We start from the raw sequence: 21,720 nt of genomic DNA, 5'->3' as shown, positions 1-21,720 counted from the left end.
GGGGAAGAGAAGAAACTTCTCTAATACTTTCCAACTCGGGAGTCATTCCAGAGAAACTGAAGGCCGGGGCGTTCAGGACACACAACCCAACACACTTGTGGAACTCATGGCTGTAACATGTGGGGAACATTGCCAGAGGGGATACGGCAAAGATGGAGGAGGAGAAGCCTCATCAATGGCTACTAGTCACAATGGCTATGTGGAACCTCCCAGTTTAGGAGCAGTCTATCCCTGAATTTACCCGTTGAATCATAAATGGGGAAAGGGCTGTTGTTGCGCTCATGTCACTCTGAGAACAGGATATTGGACTTCAACAGCTTCTGGGTCCGATCCAGCAATGTTATTCTTACATTATTGCCTCCCAGTTGTGGAGTCTGCAAAAGTTTTCAAGATGCCTCTGCTGTTTCTTTTCTGCCTTTGAGGCCCTCAGTGTGCTGCTCTGTGATGATACTGACCTTGAGTGTAGGCCAGGCGCGTTTCTTATGGACTAGAAACATTTCTCTACCTCCCCTGGAGGATTTTGTGAAGGTTGGTAAAAAGTCTAGGAAGATTCAGGGGATTGGCTTGCAAGGCTGCAGCTTGGCTTGCTGAGTCTCCAAAAAGAATTATCCACAGTACTTTTGATTCTCCTTTTCCAGCCCTCCATAAATCTCCCCTTGTATCCTACCCTGGAGCGGATGCCGAAAGCCTCTGTTAAATCAGACGCAAGCGGAAAGGCCCCATTCAGCCACCTGGCCTGGCCTTCTCTCTCTCTGTGGTCTGGCTTTGGGCTTCCTAGGCATCCCTCCAAGTTGTAAGGCCAAGGTCCCCAGGGAGGGCATCTGTCAGCCGCCTGCCCTCCCCGTCTGGGCTTTCCCTCTGTGGCAGGTGGCATTAAACCCTCGCAAACAGTCCCGCTGCCAACGGCTCATCGGGTCCAGTGAGACTCCCCTCTCTGCTTCCCAGGGACACTGTCCTCTGCCCACCAACCCCGCTATTGTGCCCTTCCCTCCCAAAAAGCGGCCCTGGTTGGCAACGAGCAGCCGCCGCCACCTCCCCGTCCTAAGACGCCACATTCCTGCTTAATTGGCTAATGCTTTTCTGTTTACCTTTGGTTTGTTATGACAAATCGGACAGATTTTTCCTGGCGCTCGCTGCAGTGGTATCCAAACAAATCAAAAGAAAACGGTGCGTGGAGCCAAGTTCACTGTGATCCATGGAGGGGGTGTGTGTTTGTGCACGCGTTCGGAGGAGAGGGGGGCGGTTACGTCTGTTTCTTATTTTCTTCTTGTTGTTGTTTACACACCACCCTGGGTGTTTGTGATTCATGTTGTGGCTACGATCTCCGAAGCCATTTCCTGGGGGAAGGCCCCTTGGCTTACTTTCTCTCTGTGTTTTCCACCCGACGTGGGCAGCTTACATGCTCGGCTATGGACTTTTTATTTGCTTACTACATTCCCTCCAAGGAGCTCAAGGTGGCATACATGGTTCTCCCTGTCCTCGTTTAATGCCCAGAACGACCCTGTGAGGCTGAGAGAGACAGTGACTGGCCCCCAAGGTCATATCCAGAGAGTTTCATGGCCGACTGGGGGATTTGAACCTTGGTCTCTGAGGTCCTAGTCCTACACTCTAACCACTGCACCACACTTGCAACCAGCTCAGAATCTGCTGTCATCCTCCTCCTCCTTAATCTGATTTCACTCCACCCATAGAACTCAGCAGGAAGCGGTATGGGGCCAAAACCAGACTTCAGTTGGCTCTGCCTATCATTGTCTTTGGCTCTGCCTGCTGTTGGGCTTGAGCAGATATATAAAGAAGCATTGCCATGTGTCCAGAATTTCCCAAACATAGCCAGGATTCGGCCATCGGAAACAGTGGAAAGTGGAAAGATTTCGCTTGGGGGGGGGAAAAAAGTTCAGCAACTGTGTTGTGTCCAGATTTTCACTTTTTGAAATATGGCGATCCTAATACAACTGCTAGCAGATTTGCCAAGCTAAGCAAGGTTTGGTATGGTTTCAAACTGAGATTCCTGGAGCTGTAGTTCGTAAAGGGTGCAGAGAGTGGTTAGGAGACTTCTACTTACCCCCCAGAGCTACAGTTCCTAGCGTTTCCTGTGACGAGGGATTGATCTTTAAATCGTTCTGGGAATTGTGTCTCTGCGAGGAGAGTTGGGGTGTCTCCTCACAACTCCCAGCACCCTTAGCAAACTGCAGCTCCCAGAATACTTTGGGGGGAGCCATGGCTGTTTAAAGTGGCATCATTTAAAACATGTGGTGTGAATGTGGCCCAGGATGCCAATCCTAACCCCTCTTGCCTGGCATGTTTAAAGGGAATGCTAGCTTGTTAAAGAGGCTGATAGTTGTCAGGAGACCTGCACCCAGCGTGTGAATGTCATTGGACAGAACCCTTCTCCCAAATTCCTCCCCTACCCCTTTCTCCACTTGATTCTCCTGGCCTCTCCTTCCACACCCAAGTGTCCCCTCACCCTTTTTCTTTTCCGGAGTTGTTTTCTTTCCTTGTTGAAGCTGGCTGGCTCATACTAAGCTCCCCACCCCGCTTGCCCTATCCGGGTTTTGTCAGCATGCAAGATCTCTGGCTGTCTCCTCGGAGGTCTCTCTGGACACCTTGACGAGACCAAATCCGCTTTCTCCCGCCTGGCCAGTGGTGGTTGCTGCAAAGAGAATTAACAGAATAAAAGATCTGTTACCATTATGGTTAAGCTTTTACCCCCCGCCCCCCCCCAGCACAAAAAAGCCTCTTGTGAAGCTTGAAAACAGCTGAGCTTTCATTCCAAAGCAGCAAGGCACCTCTGTGCTTTCTCTCTTCCTCCCACCCCCCAAAATTTTTCTTTAAATGTTTATTTCAAAGAAAATTAGAAGCAGAAAAATCTCTTGCATCTGGGATAGTTCTGGAAATGGCTTTCTTAGTCTGTGTTCTTTTAAAAAGGTGGCTCAAGGGACATGTTCGGGGAAGTAATTGCCCCTCCCTGATACCATTTTAAAAACTTTTTTTTAAAAAAAAGTTTTATGCATCTACAAAAAAAATACAACTTCAATATGAACGCAAAGTCAACAACAGATATATACCGTATTTTTCGCCCCATAGGATGCACCGGCCCATGGGATGCACCTAGTTTTTTGGGGGGGAAATAAAGGGGGGGGAAATCCCCCCCCCAGGCACGGGGCTGGGGCTGGGTCGGGGGAAGCCTGAGCTTCCCCCGACCCCAGCCCCCAGAACAGGCAGCTCTCCGCAAGCCTTGGGAGACCGGCGCGACTTCCCGCCGGGCTCCCACGGCTAGCGGATATCTGCCTGAAGCCCAAACCAAGTCGGGGAACTGCGGGATGGCGGTGCTGCACCTCCCCGCTGTCCCCGGAGCTTGTGGGGCTGCCCCCGCCAGCCTCCAAACCAGGTCAGGGAACCGAAACCTGGGGCACGCTGTGCAGCGCGCCCCGTGCTTTGGGCTGCAGGCTGCTGCCCGCAAGCCTTGCGAGCCCGCGGGAACTCCCACCGGGCTTGCAAGGCTTGCGGATAGCTTCCTGAAGCCTGCCCTCTTTCCCCCTGTGAGACTGATACTGTCAGGATTGCACCAGCTATGAGCTGTGGTGTTTTCAGACCATCGAGCGAGGCAAGCTACAAGAGTGTTTAGCTGTTGAAGCGATCATTGTAGCTTAGCAACGGAAAGAGTTGAAGTGGGGAGGGAGACACACACCCTGTTCTCTGAGTTTTTTTAGCAATATTGGATGAGACCTTTTTTCCTTTTTAACGGGAACAGCTAATTTTTTAAAAAAAGTGCAGGAATCTCTCCAGCCTCCAGAAAAGACGGAGTGAGAGGGATCTTGGCATCCCTCTAGTATGCTCAGGGAATAATGACGGAATAAGCCACTGGAGTTTGGGTTCTGCTGGAGGAATTCCTGCTGTGTTGTTCCCCCTCCCCCCCCCAAAAAAAATAGTCTCTGGGGGGATTATAGTGAAAATGGCTCACCTGTAGGAATTTCAGCATGCCTTGTTTGGAACTTCCATTTTTACATATCTTAGGGACCAAGCTAGGGTGGCTGCTAAAGCTAAAGGGACCCCTGACCATTAGGTCCAGTCGTGACCGACTCTGGGGTTGCAGCACTTATCTCGCTTTATTGGCCGAGGGAGCCGGCGTACAGCTTCCGGGTTATGTGGCCAGCATGACTAAGCCGCTTCTGGCGAACCAGAGCAGCGCATGGAAACGCCGTTTATCTTCCCACCACAACAGTACCTATTTATCTACTTGCACTTTGACGTGCTTTCGAACTGCTAGGTTGGCAGGAGCAGGGACCGAGCAGCAGGAACTCACCCCGTCGCGGGGATTTGAACCGCCAACCTTCTAACCCACAGCGCCACCCGCGTCCCTAGGGTGGCTGCTAGAGACTGACAATTTGATTTACTCTTTCCACCTTCAAAGGCAGCCCCATATATATTGCACAGCAGTAGTCTAGCCTGCAGGTTTCCAGTGCCATGGGTTGCTGTGGTCTGGTGGCGCTGGGTGGAGGGTTGGATAGCAGTCTACCTTCCAGGGTTGCTGTAAGAACAGCTGGGAGAATTCAGCCTGCAAGGCTGAGAGGAAATAACCACTGCTCATGTATTCTCTGCCATATCAATCATGACTAGAAAGTTGGACCATTTATCGAAAGCATTTATACGCCGCTGCTTAGCCAGAAAAGCTTACAGAGCTGCTTACAAATCAGTCTAAATAACACCAGCTTGCATTCTAAAAGGACGTGACACAAAAGGAAAAACGGATAAGGTGGGGAGAGGGAAAAAAGAAGGAATGTTTATCCTTTGCTTACCCCTGCAGTAGTCCAAATGACACATACTTCTTTCTATCAAGGCATTGATTCCCTTAACTTCCCCTGCCCCGTGGACCACTTGAATTTTTTTTGTTCTGCCTGTTAATAACAATTGTCCTACCCTGTGCTAGGTGCTGTATGTTTTGAGGTTTTTTTGAAAAAATATTGCTTCTTTTATTTCTCGTATTTTAGTGTGTTACAGTTTGAATTCCATACAGTTCAGATTGTAAGTGTTATTCGCTGACACAATGCTGAGTGAAGCTTGCGGGCGTTGAATTGCATTGTTTGGTTGCAGCAGAGCACTTGGCTTCAGAAAGACAGCAGCTGCAGCCTCCCAGCCTAGGAAGAACTTGGGTTTGACGCGACCTCAGCATCAATCCTTTTAGTGAATGGAGCAAATGTGGAGCTTATTTCCCCCACTTGATCTTCTTGGCTGCCTGGTTCCCCTTCCTTCTCCACCCTCCTCCGTCTCTTCTCTCTCCCTCTCTCTGGCAAAACTGACCTTTTTTTCTCTCTTGACCCTCCTGAGATCCAACTGCGCAGGCCCTCTCCAGCTCACTTAAGCATCTGAGCTGCTGCCACATTGCTTGACTTGTAACGGGAGGAGAAACCCGCTCGCCTGTCTCCAAGCCAAGGAAAGCTGATGCAACCCCAGCCGCCCTTCCTCTGGGTCTCAAGGGCTGCAAAGCCCGGCCAAATAAACAGAAGGCTTTAGCCGCCTTTAAGTGGACACTCCGTCCAGAGCCTTTGCAAACACATTCCGAAGCTCCTCTAAAGACTGCGGAAACTCCATAAAAAAGCCCCTTTTGGCTCTGGAAATGTTTTAAAGTGCAGGCCTGCTGTTGTCAGGGTGAGCGATTGGTTGAGTGAGGACTGCATTTTCCAGAGTGTGGCCTTCCCCGCAACCCCACCTTGCTTCAGCTCCTGCAGCTGAAGTTTTACGAGGTTGAACTGACCACCTGGCAGGGCTGTTGTCTTTGCTCATGAATCAATTCCGAATGAATCTGCACATGGCTCATACAATCATGTTGGTGGAAGGCCAACGATTTCAAATGGTGCGTTTTTAAGTATCACCGCCATCCGACATCTTATGCATGGCATGGGGAGAGTGACTAGAGAAAAGCTTGCACATAGTGAAACAGTGGAACTTGTTGCCAGAGGAGGCAGCAATGGCCACCAGCTTGGATGGCTTTGAAAGAAGATGATGATAATAATAATAATAATAATAATAATAATAATAATAATAATAATAATAATAATAATAATAATAATTTATTATTTATACCCCGCCCACCTGGCTGAGTTTCCCCAGCCACTCTGGGCGGCTCCCAATCAGTGTTAAAAACAGTACAGCGTTACTGTACTGATTGAACAAATCATGGAGGATAGGCTGTTGATGGCTACTGGCTGCAAGAGCTATGCTCCACTCCCATTGCTGGAGGCAGTTAGTACATGCCTCTGAATACCAGTTGCTGCCATTCATGAGTGGGCAGAGTTCTGCTTGTGGGCATCTGATTGGCCACTGTGAGAAGACATGGGGCGCCATTGGCCTAATCCAGGAGGTCTCTTCATTTGTTCTTTTTACCTTATTTTTAAAAATTTTAATTTATCATACCTGTCGCCACTTGGGGCATCTAAGAAACCCAAAATAATCCGTGTGGTTTTGAATTTGTTTATTAAAATCAGCGCTGCTTTGAACAGTTACCATCTCGATTCAAAATGGCCTCTGGTTGTAACCGGAAAAGCCAGTTAGGTCCCTGCCGCAAGGAGCTTACAGTCTGAGCTTTTGAACCATGAGGCAGCAACTGGGAGGAGGGAGAGTGGAAGGGGCAAGAGGATTCTAAGTATAACTTCACTCCTTGTTTTTGCAGTTCATTACCACATCTCTCTCTCTCTCTCTCTCTTTTTCCCCCTCCCTCCAGTTGAAACTCTGGAACAAGTTCCGAGTGTCCAACATTCCCTCGCTGATATTTATAGATGCCACTACGGGAAAGGTTGTGTGCCGGAACGGCCTCTTGGTAATTCGAGATGACCCAGAAGGTAAGGCTGTGTGTTTAATGCTCTCGCTTGTCACGCCAAAGGGAATCTTTGCATCATTGCCTCTCGTGGGTCACGGTTGCCCTTTTCTGAGAGCATGGCAGAGATTGAGGCACGCCGATGCACTCAGGCGAACCTCACCGAAGACTTCTTGGAGGCATAGGAAGCTCCAGCTCTTCTCCTAAGAACAAAGCAAGATTCCAGTCCTCATTGTTCGGAATTACAGGCTGATTTAATTAGAATCTCAATATAAGGAGTGGTTTATCTAGCTCAGTTTTGTCTACACTGACTGGCAGCAGCTCTCCAGGGTTTGGGGCAGGGAGTCAATGGAGATGCCATTGAGGATTAAGTGTGGGCCAATTGCCTTCTCCATCTCCTGGGCCATTGTGAGGGTTTAAGCAGTGCTTGGCAACTGAACCTAGCTGCCATATTTATTTCCCACAATGCACTTTCCTGCAATGACACCAGTCTTGGGCCTGCATGATGGCAGACACCATTTTGGATTCTCTTTTTGGGGGGATACAGGTCGAGACAGATGGGGTGCTGCTGTGATGTTGTTAGTCGTTTCTCTGCTTTATGCTGTGCTCCTCCCGCTCCTGCTCCAGGTTTGGAGTTCCCTTGGGGGGCCCGGCCATTCGGCGACGTGGTTGCTGGGCCTCTCCTCCGAAATAACGGCCAGACCCAGGAGAGCAGCACCCTTGAGGGCTCCTACGTTGGCGTTTACTTCTCTGCACACTGGGTGAGCTATGCTCTTAACTTTACCACTTTGGGGGTGTGGGTGGCGAATGGAGCTCAAGGGTGCATGCGAGCATGTGCAGAGTGCCTTCCCCTTACAACTGAGTCATCATAAGCAGAGCCATGTATTGATTAACGTAGTGATGAATTATAAGTAAAGAATAATCAGTGATTGTACAGTAATACCTCGGGTTACAGACGCTTCAGGTTGCGCGTTTTCGGGTTGCGCACCACACCAAACCCGGAAGTACCAGAATGGGTTACTTCCAGGTTTCGGTACTTGCGCATCCACAGAAGTGCTAAATCGTTCTTTGCGCATGCCCAGAAGCACTAAATCGCGACCCACATGTATGCAGACGCAGTGCTGCGGGTTGCGAACGTGCCTCCCGCATGGATCACATTTGCAACCCGAGCGTCCACTGCAATGGGAAGAAGTCTATTTTTAATTAATAGCAGGGATTTTTGTATGGTTTGTGACTCAGAAAGTTTTGTTATGATTCAGACTCCTTTTGTACGGCAGCTGTGACTGCCAGCATCCCTCAACAATGTACAGTGGTACTTCAGGTTAACTACTCAATTCGTTCCGGAGGTCCGTTCTTAACCTGAAACTGTTTTTAACCTGAAGCACCACTTTAGCCAATGGGTCCTCCTGCTGCTGCCGCACCGCCGGAGCACAATTTCTGTTCTCATCCTGAAGCAAAGTTCTTAACCTGAAGCACTATTTCTGGGTTAGCGGAGTCTGTAACCTGAAGTGTCTGTAACCTGAGGTACCACTGTATATGAAGGGCATTTGGGGTGTTTTCATACAATCCTAGCATTGTAGAGTTGGAAGGGACCACAAGGGTCATCTAGTCCAACCCCCTGCAGTTCAGGAATCTTTTGCCCAACATTTGTTAAATCCTTTATTTGCACCGGCTTTACCTGTGCTGAAGCTTGTAGTCCACAGTGTTTCTTGTTTTGCAACCTGCCTGCCTACACATACCTACTTAAGTCATTTTTGGCATGTAGAGAGCCTGAAGGGGAGAAAAGCACTTGCTCCCAGTTGCCCAAACCCTTTCCCCGTAGGCAATTCCCACTCGCCATGAGGCTGCCTGTGTAATAGTAATGTACCACCTTCCCCGTGCTATTTCTTTTGCAGTGCCCACCCTGCAGAAGCCTCACCCGGGTACTAGTGGAATCCTATCGTAAGATCAAGGAATCTGGTCATAAATTCGAGATCGTCTTTGTCAGTGCAGACAGGTAAGAGCTGCCTCTCTGCCATTGGAACCAGCTCCTGCTACACTTGGTGGGGAAGGGACAGGGCGTGGGAATGAAAGGCGATTGGCTATTGGCCAGTCAGAATGGATTGGCACCTGGTCCATGGCACTGGGGAAGCGGGTGCCAGAAGCAGGCGGGACAGGAGCAGGGGCTGTATGTCATTAGCGGAGCTCTGAGTGTGGAATCAAGCATTCTGAGAGCCTCAGCATTTGGTTTTCTTAAAGCACAGTTTCTAGTCCCTAAGATACAGTTCAAAGGTGCGTGTGATCCATTGCCTGGTGAAATGTTAAGTTACAGAGCTCTGGCCCTTGACACATAAGCACTTGCGTACATATTTTCCCAGGCTTGTTACCTGTTGGAGAGGTTCTGTGTCCTCACTACAGAGGTGCCAGAGTTTAGTTCCTAGAAGGTAATCAGGGATTGGTAAGGCAGGCATGGAGAGAGAGAGAGAGAGAATTTGAGAGCAGAGCCAGAAACACCCAAGGAAGAGCTTGCAGAGCAAGGGAAACATCAGGAGGGTAAAGGACCCCTGACCATTAGGTCCAGTCGTGACCGACTCTGGGGTTGCGGCGCTCATCTCGCTTTATTGGGAGCAGGCGTACAGCTTCCGGGTCATGTGGCCAGCATGACTAAGCCGCTTCTGGCGAACCAGAGCAGCACACGGAAACGCTGTTTACCTTCCCTCCGGAGTGGTACCTATTTATCTACTTGCACTTTGATGTGCTTTCGAACTGCTAGGTTGGCAGGAGCTGGGACTGAGCAACAGGAGCTCACCCCGTCGCGGGGATTCGAACCGCCGACCTTCTGATCGGCAAGTCCTAGGCTCTGTGGTTTAACCCACAGCGCCACCCGCGTCCCATCAGGAGGGTAGTCAGGAGCAAAGGAAGGGATGGAATCTAATGCAACAAATGGCTCTCAGCTACAGATTAACAAAACCCATCTACAGTAAAAGGAATTCAAAGACAGCAACAGATACCAGTAAAGTTGGGTGTCCTTTTCCAATGAGTTGCAGTGTGGCTTTGAGATCAGGGGTCCTGCTCAGCTCCTGGCGTTCGAATCCAAACTCAGCAGACAACCTTAGCACTACATTTCCATTGTGCAAGGCCTCTTCCTGTGGCTTTTAGAATCCCTGTGGCACCTGCTAGGCAGCGTTTTTATATATCCCACAATTTTACAGACGTTGGTTTTTTTTTAGAAACTGCATCCAATACACCCCTGCTTTATTTATATATACAGTATATGAAGAAGAGCAAGTTTCTAGTCCTCATTACAGTGGGGAAAGTACACTTGGGGGCGGGGAACCATTGCTGGAGTGTCTGGCCCCAGAGTGATGGATGGATAAGTTTCCTTAGTATCAACCTTAATATGGTTGTTAAAAGGTAAAGGGACCATTAGGTCCAGTTGTAACCGACTCTGGGGTTGCGGCACTCATCTCGCTTTACTGGCCGAGGGAGCCGGCATACAGCTTCCGGGTTGTGTGGCCAGCATGACTAAGCCGCTTCTGGAGAACTAGAGCAGCGCACGGAAACACCATTTACCTTCCCGCCGGAGTGGTAGCTATTTATCTACTAGCACTTTGAGGTGCTTTCGAACTGCTAGGTAGGCAGGAGAATATGGTTGTTACGCTTTTATAAATCATAGGGTGCACACAGTCTCCCTGCCCTGCCGCCTGGCCGCCCCCCGTGCCATATCCACAGCACTGATCAGCTTCATCCCCCTTCGCAAAGAGCACATTTCACAACAGCAGCCCTGTGAAGGCTACTGCAACCAGACTGCTTTTGTCCGCTGCAGTCCAGACCTCGTTCCGCACTGCAGGGTTGGTGTTCCGCCTGGAAAGGTTAAAAGGCTGCCTCCTTTTGCTTCGCCCCCTCCAGGTCGGAGGAATCGTTCAAGCAGTATTTCAGCGAGATGCCCTGGCTAGCCGTCCCGTACGCTGATGATTCTCGCCGCTCGCGTCTCAACCGGCTCTACGGCATCCAAGGTGGGACAAAAACCCTCTTCGGAAACTAACATTCCTAGGATTGCATGTGTCGTGCATAACATACTTGTGGCCCTTGCTAGAAAAGGTAGTGCCAAAACAAAAAGGTCATTGATTAGGTTTAGTACTGACGTGTAATGTTTATGTTTCCTTATATCCCAGTTATTGGGATATTTGTGTAAAACTCTTATAAAATGTTTACTTGTATGAAATTCTTATAAACGTCTTAAAGTAAAAAAAACAAAAACCAACCCTCAACTTGGTTCCAGATTCGATTTCCCACATTTCCTGGAAGGGCTGGGAAGGTGTCCCAGCCTGGAATCCTTGAGAGCTGCTGCCAGTTAGTGTCGACATTATTGAGAATAGATGGACTGATGGTCTGACTCAGTAGAAGGCAGCATCTTACATTCTGTGCATTCCTCGCCTCATTCTCCTCCTCCTTTTAACTCTGTCCAAGAGGGAGGTTTTCTTGGGGCTACCTTTTGCTCGGCTTTTGTCATTTGCTCATTTCCTTTTGTCATTTTCATCGTTGTGCCCTGCTAATGGCCTTAGGGGATTTCTAAGGAAGCATGAAATAGTTAATGATAAACACTCAAAACCAATACACCCGTGCCAAGAACCAAAAGACACTGAACAATGATTTAACCATTAAAAAAAAATGCTACATGGGCTATCAACAGAATTTTTGAATTTAGCTTAAGGAACCTTTGATCTTGGGGCTGGGTGGAATTTAACGGTGCAAAGAATATGCAAAAGTCCCTAACCGTTAAACACCTGAATTGCAAACATTTCAATAAATAACAAGGGGATAGCAATACCTGTGGCATTTAATCATCATCATCATCATCATCATCATATGCTGCCCATCTGACTGGGCTGCCCTAGCCACGCTAGTCAGCTCCCAATAAAATATTAGAAACATAATAAAACATCAACAATTAGAAACTTCCCTTCGGATGTCTTCTGTTTAATAACAATATTAATGTTGTACGTATTTATACTTGCCAAATCTCTGGGCTCAATGTTGTTTTCACTCCCTAGAGGTGGAGTGGGGAACTTCGGGTTTGAGATGTGGCCCTTGAGGCCTCTCTATCCGGCCCTCGGGACACTCCTCAGGCCACACCCTTCACCCATCCTTGCTTTGCACCCTCTTTGAATATTTTTGCCTGCCCTGGGAAAGTGTCATTCAACTCTGATTCTTGCCTTTTCCCCCCTTGGATAAATGGAAGAGCGAACATTTGCATTCGCATTTGTTGCTCCGCCCACTTCATCTCTGGCCCCACCCACTATTGGCGGGTGACCTATGGAAGAGGAAGCAGAAAAAAGCTCCTTCACTTTTTGTCTTGAGTGATCAAGAAAGGGAGAGGAAGGGGTGCGGCTATGCAAATTAGGGCAACCTTCTGACTCCATGGCTCCCACTAAGGGACAAAAGAACGGGCTGTGGCTTTGCATGGCTAGGGAGGCACGAAAGTCCCCTTTTTCTCAGCCCACCCAAAAGTAAACTGGAGCTATTTGGAGTAGATTTGGGCCCGTGTTAGACGAGGCTGGTGGGAGCTGTACAGGCGACTCCCCACTTAACGCAGAGGTAACTTTCTGGGGCCCTGCGTGCATAAGTGAAATTGTGTAAAGCGGGGAGCACCCTCCAAACACCCTCTTTGCTGCTCTCTCTTCAATCCATACCAAAAGTACTGTATCCAAAAACATCCACAAAGAGAATTGGGGTCATCTAAAGGCTGGAGGACACATAGCAAGACGACTGCTGCGCTACCCTGCACATCAGTTGTTAGATGGGGAGGCTGAGCAGCATAAACAAAGCTCCTCTGTGCCTCCAGTCTGTTTGGGGCTTCCTCTGCCCTCACTGATGTCCTCTTTGGGCTCCACGGAGGGTCTTCTCATGAGTCACGAGGACTCTCCAGTTCTCTTGCCGTTTCTGGGTTCGAATGGAATTGTTTAATTCCAGCGCTGTGCACAAGTTGGTAGCGCGTAAGTAGGGGGGACATCTGCAGCCCAAAATATGGCTGTGCCAGCTGGGGCTGATGGTTGCTGGAGTCCAAAGCACCTGGCAGGGGCACCAGGCTGAGGAAGGCTATGCTAGAGATGTTCCAAACTGGCTGCCTGTGTCTGGTTCTGTTTTCCTTCCTGAGTAGGGTAACGACAGGCTTTCTTGTTCCTCTGGCCTTGTGCCCTGGAGGTGGTTTTTGCTTTAACTTTAATTTTTTTCTGCCAAAAGGAAAAAAGAAAATCAAATCTGCAGGAGGAAATTGTACACAGACCCCGAGAGCTTAATTTGGGGAGTGTCTGGAAGCTTTCATTCACAGCGCTGGGGAAGGGAGGGCTCCACCCTCATCTCCACAAGCCCCTGACCTTGGGAAGGACTGTAGCTCACCGAAGGAGCATGTGGTTGTGCAGGCTGAAAGCCACCAGTTCTGCATCTGACATAATCTCCCTTTAAAAGAATCAGGTGGCAGGTGGTGGGTTAAAGACCCTTCTCTCTCTGAGACCCTGAGGAGCCATTGCTAGTTGCTGTAGACTTTGGGGGGGGAGGCCATCATGTTGGAACTACAACTCCCAGCATTCCTCTCTGTTGGCCAAGCTGCCTGGGGCTGATGGGAGTTGGAGTCCAATAACATCTAGAGAGAATCTTGAGCTAGATGGGTCTGTGATTTGACTCTGTAGAAGGTCACTTTCTAGGTTCCTATGTTCAGGGTTCCCTGTTGCCAAAATAATTGCAAAAAGGGAAACTTTTTCAACCTGAGGGCCACTTTGCTTTCTGGACAAGCTTCTGGGGGCCATGTGCCAGTGGGAGGCAGAGCCAGAGGGGAAGGTGGGTGGAACAACAAATAAAAAAAAATTGTACAGTGGGCTAGTTTATAGACACCCACCCCTCTTAAATTCTCCATCCAAGCAAGCAAAGAGGCATGTTCAGAGTTCAATGGCACATTCTCAGCACAGCAAAAATACTGAATCAGGGACAGTGAGGGCTGTGACCTGTGAGAGAGACCCAAGGGCCAGATGGAGAGGTCTGGAGGGCCGCATTCATTCCCTGAAAATAAGGTTAGTCAGAGATCTTTTGCCTTTTGCTAGAACCCAAACAACTACTAACCTGAAGCCAGGTGTGAAGTAGATGAAAGGAAAGACTTCGGCTTGCCTCCAGCTACGTTTTACTTTGAGTAGACCCAATGAGATCAATGGGCCCAAGTGTATCTTCAGTGGGTCTGCTCTAAATAAAACATAGCTGGCTTTGTGCCAAGTGGTACTGAATGCTTTATGTTCCCTAGGCCTTTCTCATCTCTAATGGAGCTGAAATTATTACTATTATTCATTATTATTACATGGCTCTCCCCATTTAATCCTCACAATGCCCCTCCAAGGTTGGCTAGCCTGACCCATTTTCACCCAGGGAGAGTTTCAAGGCTGAGCAGGGATTAGAGACCCAGTTTCCCCCAGGTCCCAGTCCATGACACAGTCATTGGCTTCCTCCTTCTTCCAGATCAGGGTATCGTGCAGAGTGGCAGCACTTAGACTCCTCAGCAGATCTGAGCTTTGCTGTGCTCCTGTGTGCCTTTTTTCCCATTTGCTTTTCCTCTCAGCACAAAGTTTGGGGATTTATTCCCCTCTCCCTGCGTGTCAAATCATCACTTGGGGTTTTTTTTTTGGTGTAGGTCACCGCACAAAAGCAGCTGTTGCAGGAAGAATGCAAACAATGTGGGGAATGAGCTGGAAGCTCTGAAGGCAGCCGGCTTGTGGGGCAAATTCCTGGCAAAGACTTGGCTGGCAACAGCCGGCTGTGAACCCTGCTCCATATTCTTTGGCCAGGGGTGAGGATATTATATTGAAATTTAAAACAGAACCAGAGGACTCATAGAATTGGGGAGCTGGAAGGGACCACAAGGGTCATCTACTCCAACCCCCTACAATGCAAGAATCTTTTGCCCAACGTGGGGCCCAAACCCTTGACCCTGAGATTAAGAGAGTCATGATCTGCTGACTGAGAGAGCTTGATTGCAACAGCTGTGCCTATAAAGCACCACAAACAAGAAACAATAACTGTTGCTCACCAATTTCAGCACCTCAAAAAAAAATTCCATCTCAGATTTATTTTTTATTCATTCATTCATTCTTAATAATAATAATAATAATTTATTTAGACCCCGCCCATCTGGCTGGGTTTCCCCAGCCACTGGGTGGCTTCCAACAAAACACTAAAATACAGTAACCTATTAAACATTAAAAGCTTCCCTAAACAGGGCTGCCTTCAGATGTCTTCTAAAAGTTTGGTAGTTGTTTTTCTCCTTGACATCTGGTGGGAGGGTGTTCCACAGGGCAGGCGCCACTACCGAGAAGGCCCTCTGCCTGGTTCCCTGTAACTTGGCTTCTCACAGCGAGGGAACCGCCAGAAGGCCCTCGGTATATGCACTGGTATATACCACATTACTTACAGCATACTTTTTTTCTTTTTTAAAAAGCAAGATCCTAGTCCTTATGAAAGCTTAAGACTTCGCTTTTTGCAAAGGTGGTCTGTTTGTCAGTGTAAGGTAGCTTCCTGTGATCCTGTGGCTCACCTGACTCCTTGGCTGGTGAGGTGGGGTGTCAGTCCGTCCTCGAAACCAGCCAGCGTGGCAAGGGCTCAATAAGCAAGGAAGCAGCTCCTGTCCTGGTGAGCTGCCGGTTTGAGCCCTGCGGCACCCATCATTCTTGACTTGTTACTTCCATCCTTCTGGCTTAGTGCTACATAGAGCCTGCTCATGAATGAATTTCTCCTACCTCATCCCCCAAAACAAAAAACCCCAGTTTTATTAACTATCCTACATGAAACCAGTTTCACGCCGCCTACTAGAGAAGGAGGCAGGCTCATCGTTGTTTAGCCACAATTTAGGGAAACCTGATTCCTGGACAGCTGAGTGGCAGGTGGTGGCTGCAGGCGAGACATCTCTTGACACCTGTCAGATTTTTTTTTTCCAAGGCAGCAGGGGGATCAGGGCAGCAGGGGTCCTGAAGAGAAGCAAAAGCAATCCAGAGATCCAAAGTGACTGGCAAGGAGGGTAGGAAAACGCCCAAGTGGCTGAACATTTCAGTATGTGAAAGTTAACATCGGAAGAGTCCAGCTGTGGAATCAGGCCAAAGGCTGGATTTGCCTATGTGATGTCATCACTGAGGGCAAGCGAAGTCAAATGGTGAGTGAGGGCAGCATAGGAAGAGGCTGGCCACTGGATCATTTACTCTTGTTCTCACAGTGACCAGCCAGAAGCCAGACTGGGCTATATGCTGCCATCACTGAGGGCAAATGCAGTAAGACTGCAGTCTTTATGGTTCTGAGTAAAGAGCTTTGCAACTAAGTTGTGGTTTTCTTCCCCACAGAGCAGAAGAGACTTCCTTACACCAAATCAGACCATTGGTCCATCTAGCTCAGTGTTACCTGCACTGACTGGCAGTGCAGGGTTTCAGACGGGTCCTGCCCAGCCCCTGGGGATTGAAGCTGGGACCGTCTGCATGCAAATGCTCTGTTACTGAGGCTCACGTCTCCCTCTTTGTATGCGCCTTGCCCACACAGAGGCTCACCTTGCTGTTTATCTTTGTCCATATCCCAGGCATCCCGACCCTCATAGTCCTGGACCCCAAGGGGGACGTGATCACGCGACAAGGCCGGGTGGAGGTGCTGAATGACATCGAGTGCCGGGAGTTCCCCTGGCACCCCAAACCCGTCCTGGAGCTGACCGACTCCAACGCCGTCCAGCTGAACGAGGGCCCTTGCCTCGTCCTCTTCGTAGGTAAGGGATTCCCCCAACTGCGGCAGCCGCTTCCTCACCTGCCTCTTCTCCCCCGCCCCCCACTTAGAAGGTTGCAGAGATCAGAAACAGCACCTCTCTTCCTGAAAGTTGAAGAAGTGGCTTTGGAAATTTTCCAGTCCTCAAGATTGCAACACACACCCTGTTTCTAGCCAGAAGCAACATACCAGACGTAACCTCAAGCCTGGGGGTCAGGTGTGGCCCTCCATATGCCTCTGCCTGGCCCTTGGAACTCTCTCCAAGCCATGATCCTCATGGGTCATTTTCAAACCCTCCTTGTTTTTTGTTTTTTAATGGGCCTGGCTGGAAATGTGCCCTTGAACTCTGAGCATGCCTATTGCTTGCTTGGATGGCGAACAGAGGAGGGAGAGAGAATGTGAATGTGTTAGAAACTAGAACACCATACAAAGGCAAAATCTGCATTTCTTGCTCTGCCCATTTCCCCCTCTTCCCCTGTCCACTTCTAGTATGTGGCCCTCGGGAGGTTGTCCAGAAGGGAATGCAGCTCTCTGCCTGAAAAGGGTTCCCCATCCCTGGCTTAGTGTGCTCCCCAAACCCTGGGGTCGCTCTTAGGCTTTCTCCTCCGTCAGCCATAGGACAAGTCTTGGGTCACGGTTAAGGAGGAGAGACTGTGACTCCATTCCCAGGCTTGGATGACGTGTTAATCCCAGGCATGGGGAAGCAGTGGCTCTTTGGGCATCACTGGGCTATAACTCCCATCATTCCTGGTTGTTAGCCACATAGGCTGGAGCTGATGGGAGTTGTAGTCCAACATCTGGAGGCCACCCTGCTCTGGTAATCCCGGGAAAGAGCAAAGCAGCTGCGATCTTCTCTTCCCTGGTGTGTTCCCACTAGCAAGACAGCTGTTGTTTCCGGTTCTGAATCTGGGTTAGGCCTTCCAGCCCAGTGGAAATCTCCGTTCAGCATGAGGCTACATCTCCCCCGTGCAAGCAACACCCCACCCACCCACAGTGATGTGGTACCTTAATCGGATGAGCTGTTCCCCTGTTGCAGCCATGCTGTGCCTGATCAGTTCCCTTACAATGGCGGCACTCCAAGCCTCACATTCATCCGTTTCCTGTTTCTGCCCCTGGAGTCTTCTCCCCCTCCACCCAACCGAGGACTCAAGCTGTGTCTGAATGCGGTTGGCTGTAACCCCCCTGGAGTGCGGGGCCAATTGCGCTTCTTTCACGGCACGTACATCTAAGCCCCCCCACCAACCCCAACAGCTCTCGGTTTGTGTCAGCGGCCGTGGGGGGAAATGGGGGCGGTGAGCGTAACACCTCCCCACGTAATTAATTCTTTTGCTTTAGATTTGATCTCACGCTTAACCTTTTGTAAAGCGCTGTTTTGTCTGAAAGTGCTTGAAAATACACAAACGCTTTTTCGCACGAGCGCACACTTGAGACTGTTTAGTGCTTGGAACGGCTCGTCTTTTGCAACGCCGCTTGTGTAAGCTGTACATCTCCTGCCTTTATCGCAATTGTGTCCTTCCCTTGCGAGGTGCTTAGGCACACACACACACAATAAAGCAGACAGACCCACGGACACGTGGATATTCAAACCAGGCTCTCGCCATTTTGTTCCTGTTTTCTGGTTGTAACAGTACCAAATCTGGGTTTAAATGTGCTCAGATTGCACCATTGAGGTTTGTTTCGCTCTGAAATGTCACCTCGCCCCCAGCCCCCCAAAAAGTGTTTTGGAAAATGCAAAAATGGTTTCTCATACAGTGAATTGGATCAGGGAAATAGATAGATGATAGATAGATAGATAGATAGATAGATAGATAGATAGATAGATAGATAGATAGATAGATGATGGATAGATATAGATAATTAAGATTTGCTGCTGCTTAAAATGCTACAACGAAATGAATCATACAATTTTTCACAATGCTGTAGGTGAAATGTATTCTGAATGGGAATGTCTATACGTGCTTAAATGCAAAAAATAAAACAAAATGATAACGTCCAACAAAATCAATGTGACAGATTGTGCTTAATGGAGGCTATGTTGCAATCAAACAGTATATTGATTTCATTACAGAAATAAATAGCACTGAGACAGTAAGTTTGTTTTGTTTGTTTTTAAAAAAAACAACAACCCAAAATGATATATCCAAATAGATGCCTGATCAACAGAATTCATGTCTGTTGATCAGGTATCTCTTCAGATAGATCATTTTATTTATTACAGCTTTAAGCATGTATAGCAGTTCCCTTCGTTTTAGTGGAATACGTTTTTATCTATGTCCTCATCAGTTCTCGAGGTGTGTTATATGTGAAACAAACACGATAGTCTCTGGTCTTGTTTCTTGTTTCTTGCCTCTGGATGGGGCAGCTCTGCTCGTCAGCCAAGTTCTCCCCCTCACCGCTGCCTCCTAGTAATTCACTCTCCTCTCCGCTTTCTAGCTCTCTGTTCAAGCTGAGCTCACTGTGACCCTTCTTATTTATTCAGCAAAGCGCTGCTGCATGAGGGTCCTCCAGCCCACCGGGAGCCCGACTCTTGTAGCCGGGGGTGGGAATAGATTGTTGCGCTCCCTGCGGGTGAGTGGGGAATGATTGATAGGGCGGCCCCGTCTGGCTAATGATGGGCCACTCTGGAAGAGAGTTATCCCAGCAGCATAATAACATCCTCCCCCCTTCCATGCTTGCCTGTGGGGCAGAAATTCAGCGGGGGAACAAATAATCCAGGAATCGTTTCCAGGGGTTCGGTTAGAGGGTGGATCGTGCTGTGTCCTTGCGGGGTGAAAATGACCTAGAACTCTATCTGTTGCCATGATGACAAATGTCAAGCCCTCTGCTAATGAGTACCTGTCATTACTCTGCCTAGGGAAAACCTTGTCCTTTTTCTCTTTTTTTGACTGGTTTAGGGCTGTTGTTGTTTCTGTATTTCTTTAAAAAAAAAAAATTTATATATACATGTATACTGAAAGCTTTAGTGATGCTCCATCCCTGTATATATATAATCACGGCAATCAATAATTCAATTAATCCAGCCATCCCATATCAAAAGGAACCTATGCTAATTGTGCAATTAATTCAGCTGAATATTTGAAAACCTTTCAGTTTACCCAGTTTCATTCCACTTTTTTATATTTTCCTTTTCCCCAGATTGATTCTAGACCAGTGCATATTAAAATACCAGACAACGGCCCCTTAATACAATAAAAGTGTGCTGAAATGACAATGTAAACATAATAAAACTGCAAGACAGTCCAAAATTTTAAATGCAGTCGTTAGCTACAACAGCACATGGTTCGCAAATGCTGTTTTAAATTAGCCTGAATGAATGACAGCAGTTAATATTTCATGTGTAGCTCTTCTTCGTAGTTTATACATAACACCAGTTATTTAAAAAAATCTTAATACAGTATCTTTCTTTTTTATTTCATTACTTGTTATACGTGTAGCAAACAAGACTGACAAAGTATTCCAACAATTCAAAGAAAGAAATTGTTTTTCTGTCTTCCTTATATGGTTTATTTTATGTTATTTTTGTTTATAGCCTGCTCTCTGAAAAAAAGAATAAGTAGACGATATGGGAGTTAGCACATAGCTATGGTTGATGAGGCTGTTTCAGCTTCTTTGCCTTAGCCTAGTATACATATTGACTCGATCTGTGGAACTGGCACCATTACAGGCGCCACATAATACTTGTTCCACCTTCTAAGAAATCCACTATTTAATGTGGCAAAACTCACCCTTTGGAACTCCCTGCGACTTGACATCACGCAAGCATCTTCATTGTACACTTTTCGGCACCCGCTAAAAACCTTTTCGTTTAGGCCATGGGTTGGGTCTAAGGCCCGGGGGCCGGATCCGACCCAATCGCCTTTTGAATCTGGCCTGCGGATGGTCCGGGAATCAGCGTGTTTTTACATGAGTAGAATGTGTCCTTTTATTTAAAATGCATCTCTGGGTTATTTGTGAGGCATAGGAATTCGTTCATATATTTTTTCAAAATATAGTCCGGTCCCCCACAAGGTCTGAGGGACAGTGGACCGGCCCCCTGCTGAAAAAGTTTGCTAACTTCTGGTTTAGGCAAAACCAGACATGACATGTAGAATGCTGGCATGTGTTTTAATCTGTTTTTAGCTTATTGTTGATTTTAGTTCTTTTTTGAATGCTTTTCAGAGAATGGTTTTTACTGATAATTTTATTGGTCATGTGTTTGTTTATTTACCCACCCTTCACCCTAAGGTCTCAAGGTGGATTATAGCAGTATTGTATTATTATTTTCGTAAACTATTTTGAGGTTTGTGCTTAAAAAAACACCACATTAAGTAAAGTAGTATATAATTTTTTTACAAAGTAAATAAATAAAGTTAGATTGGGGTAGCCACTGTGGCTCCCTCCAGATTTTGTCGGCTGCAAACCCCTTCATCCCCTGACCATTGGCCATTCTGGCGGGTGCTGATGGGATTTGTCACCCGACAGCATCTATACCTCTATAGAGATCTTGCTGTTCTACAGCTGCCCCCCCCCTTCACCCCTGCACCACTCTGGCTCCTGAAATTCCTCTTCAGGTGCTGCTGCTGCTATTATTATTATTATGATCATTATCATTATTATTTTCATTTCTATGCCGGTTTCTATTTTTAAGGGGGGGAAATCTCAAAGCTGTTTACAACACATTTAAACACCAAATAAAACAATCCAGAATGAAACATGATTGAAGAAAGTCAAATATGAAGTATACATTCAAAGCAACATAATTAAATCAAAATTAAACATTGCAAGGGAGGTCAGCTGCAGAATGCACATTTTATGCAGCAAAGTCAACAACAAGAACAACAAAAAAGAATAGGACAACAACAAAAAGGGATAGGGACAAGGGACTTTTGAAATAGTCGTCGTGAAAATCAACGGGCAGGTTACAGGTGCCTTCTGACACTTGAATTGCTGCTGCATTAAGTTAGATACCAAAAACGACACCCTCCCTCCCTGTGGCGTTTCCAGCAGGCATTGCTCCCATGTTTTCCAAACATCTTTGCACCCAAATGGACTAGAAACTTGATTTTTTTAAAAAGAAGCTTTTTATTCTCTGGAATCTAAGTTTTGGAGCCAGGGCCACATCGTGCATTCTTGCCAGTATTTTCATGGGGTTGTGATGAGATGCAGGACCTGGC

General features: G+C 47.8%; 1 protein-coding gene across 1 annotated transcript in view; it reads left to right on the top strand.

Moving 5' to 3' along the window:
* The window catches only part of NXN (nucleoredoxin), a 69,091-nt gene that overhangs the window by 37,224 nt on the left and 10,147 nt on the right, over window positions 1-21,720 (top strand). The window contains exons 2-6 of the mRNA XM_081172155.1: window positions 6,719-6,836; window positions 7,439-7,572; window positions 8,707-8,807; window positions 10,700-10,806; window positions 16,392-16,571. Coding sequence (XP_081028281.1) covers window positions 6,719-6,836; window positions 7,439-7,572; window positions 8,707-8,807; window positions 10,700-10,806; window positions 16,392-16,571 — 640 coding nt within the window. The remainder of the gene's footprint in view (window positions 1-6,718; window positions 6,837-7,438; window positions 7,573-8,706; window positions 8,808-10,699; window positions 10,807-16,391; window positions 16,572-21,720) is intronic.

This window comes from Podarcis bocagei (genome assembly GCF_964188305.1).
Source record: "Podarcis bocagei genome assembly, chromosome: 15".
Classification (NCBI taxonomy): Eukaryota; Metazoa; Chordata; class Lepidosauria; order Squamata; family Lacertidae; genus Podarcis; species Podarcis bocagei.
This window is presented reverse-complemented; position numbering and strand designations above follow the sequence as displayed.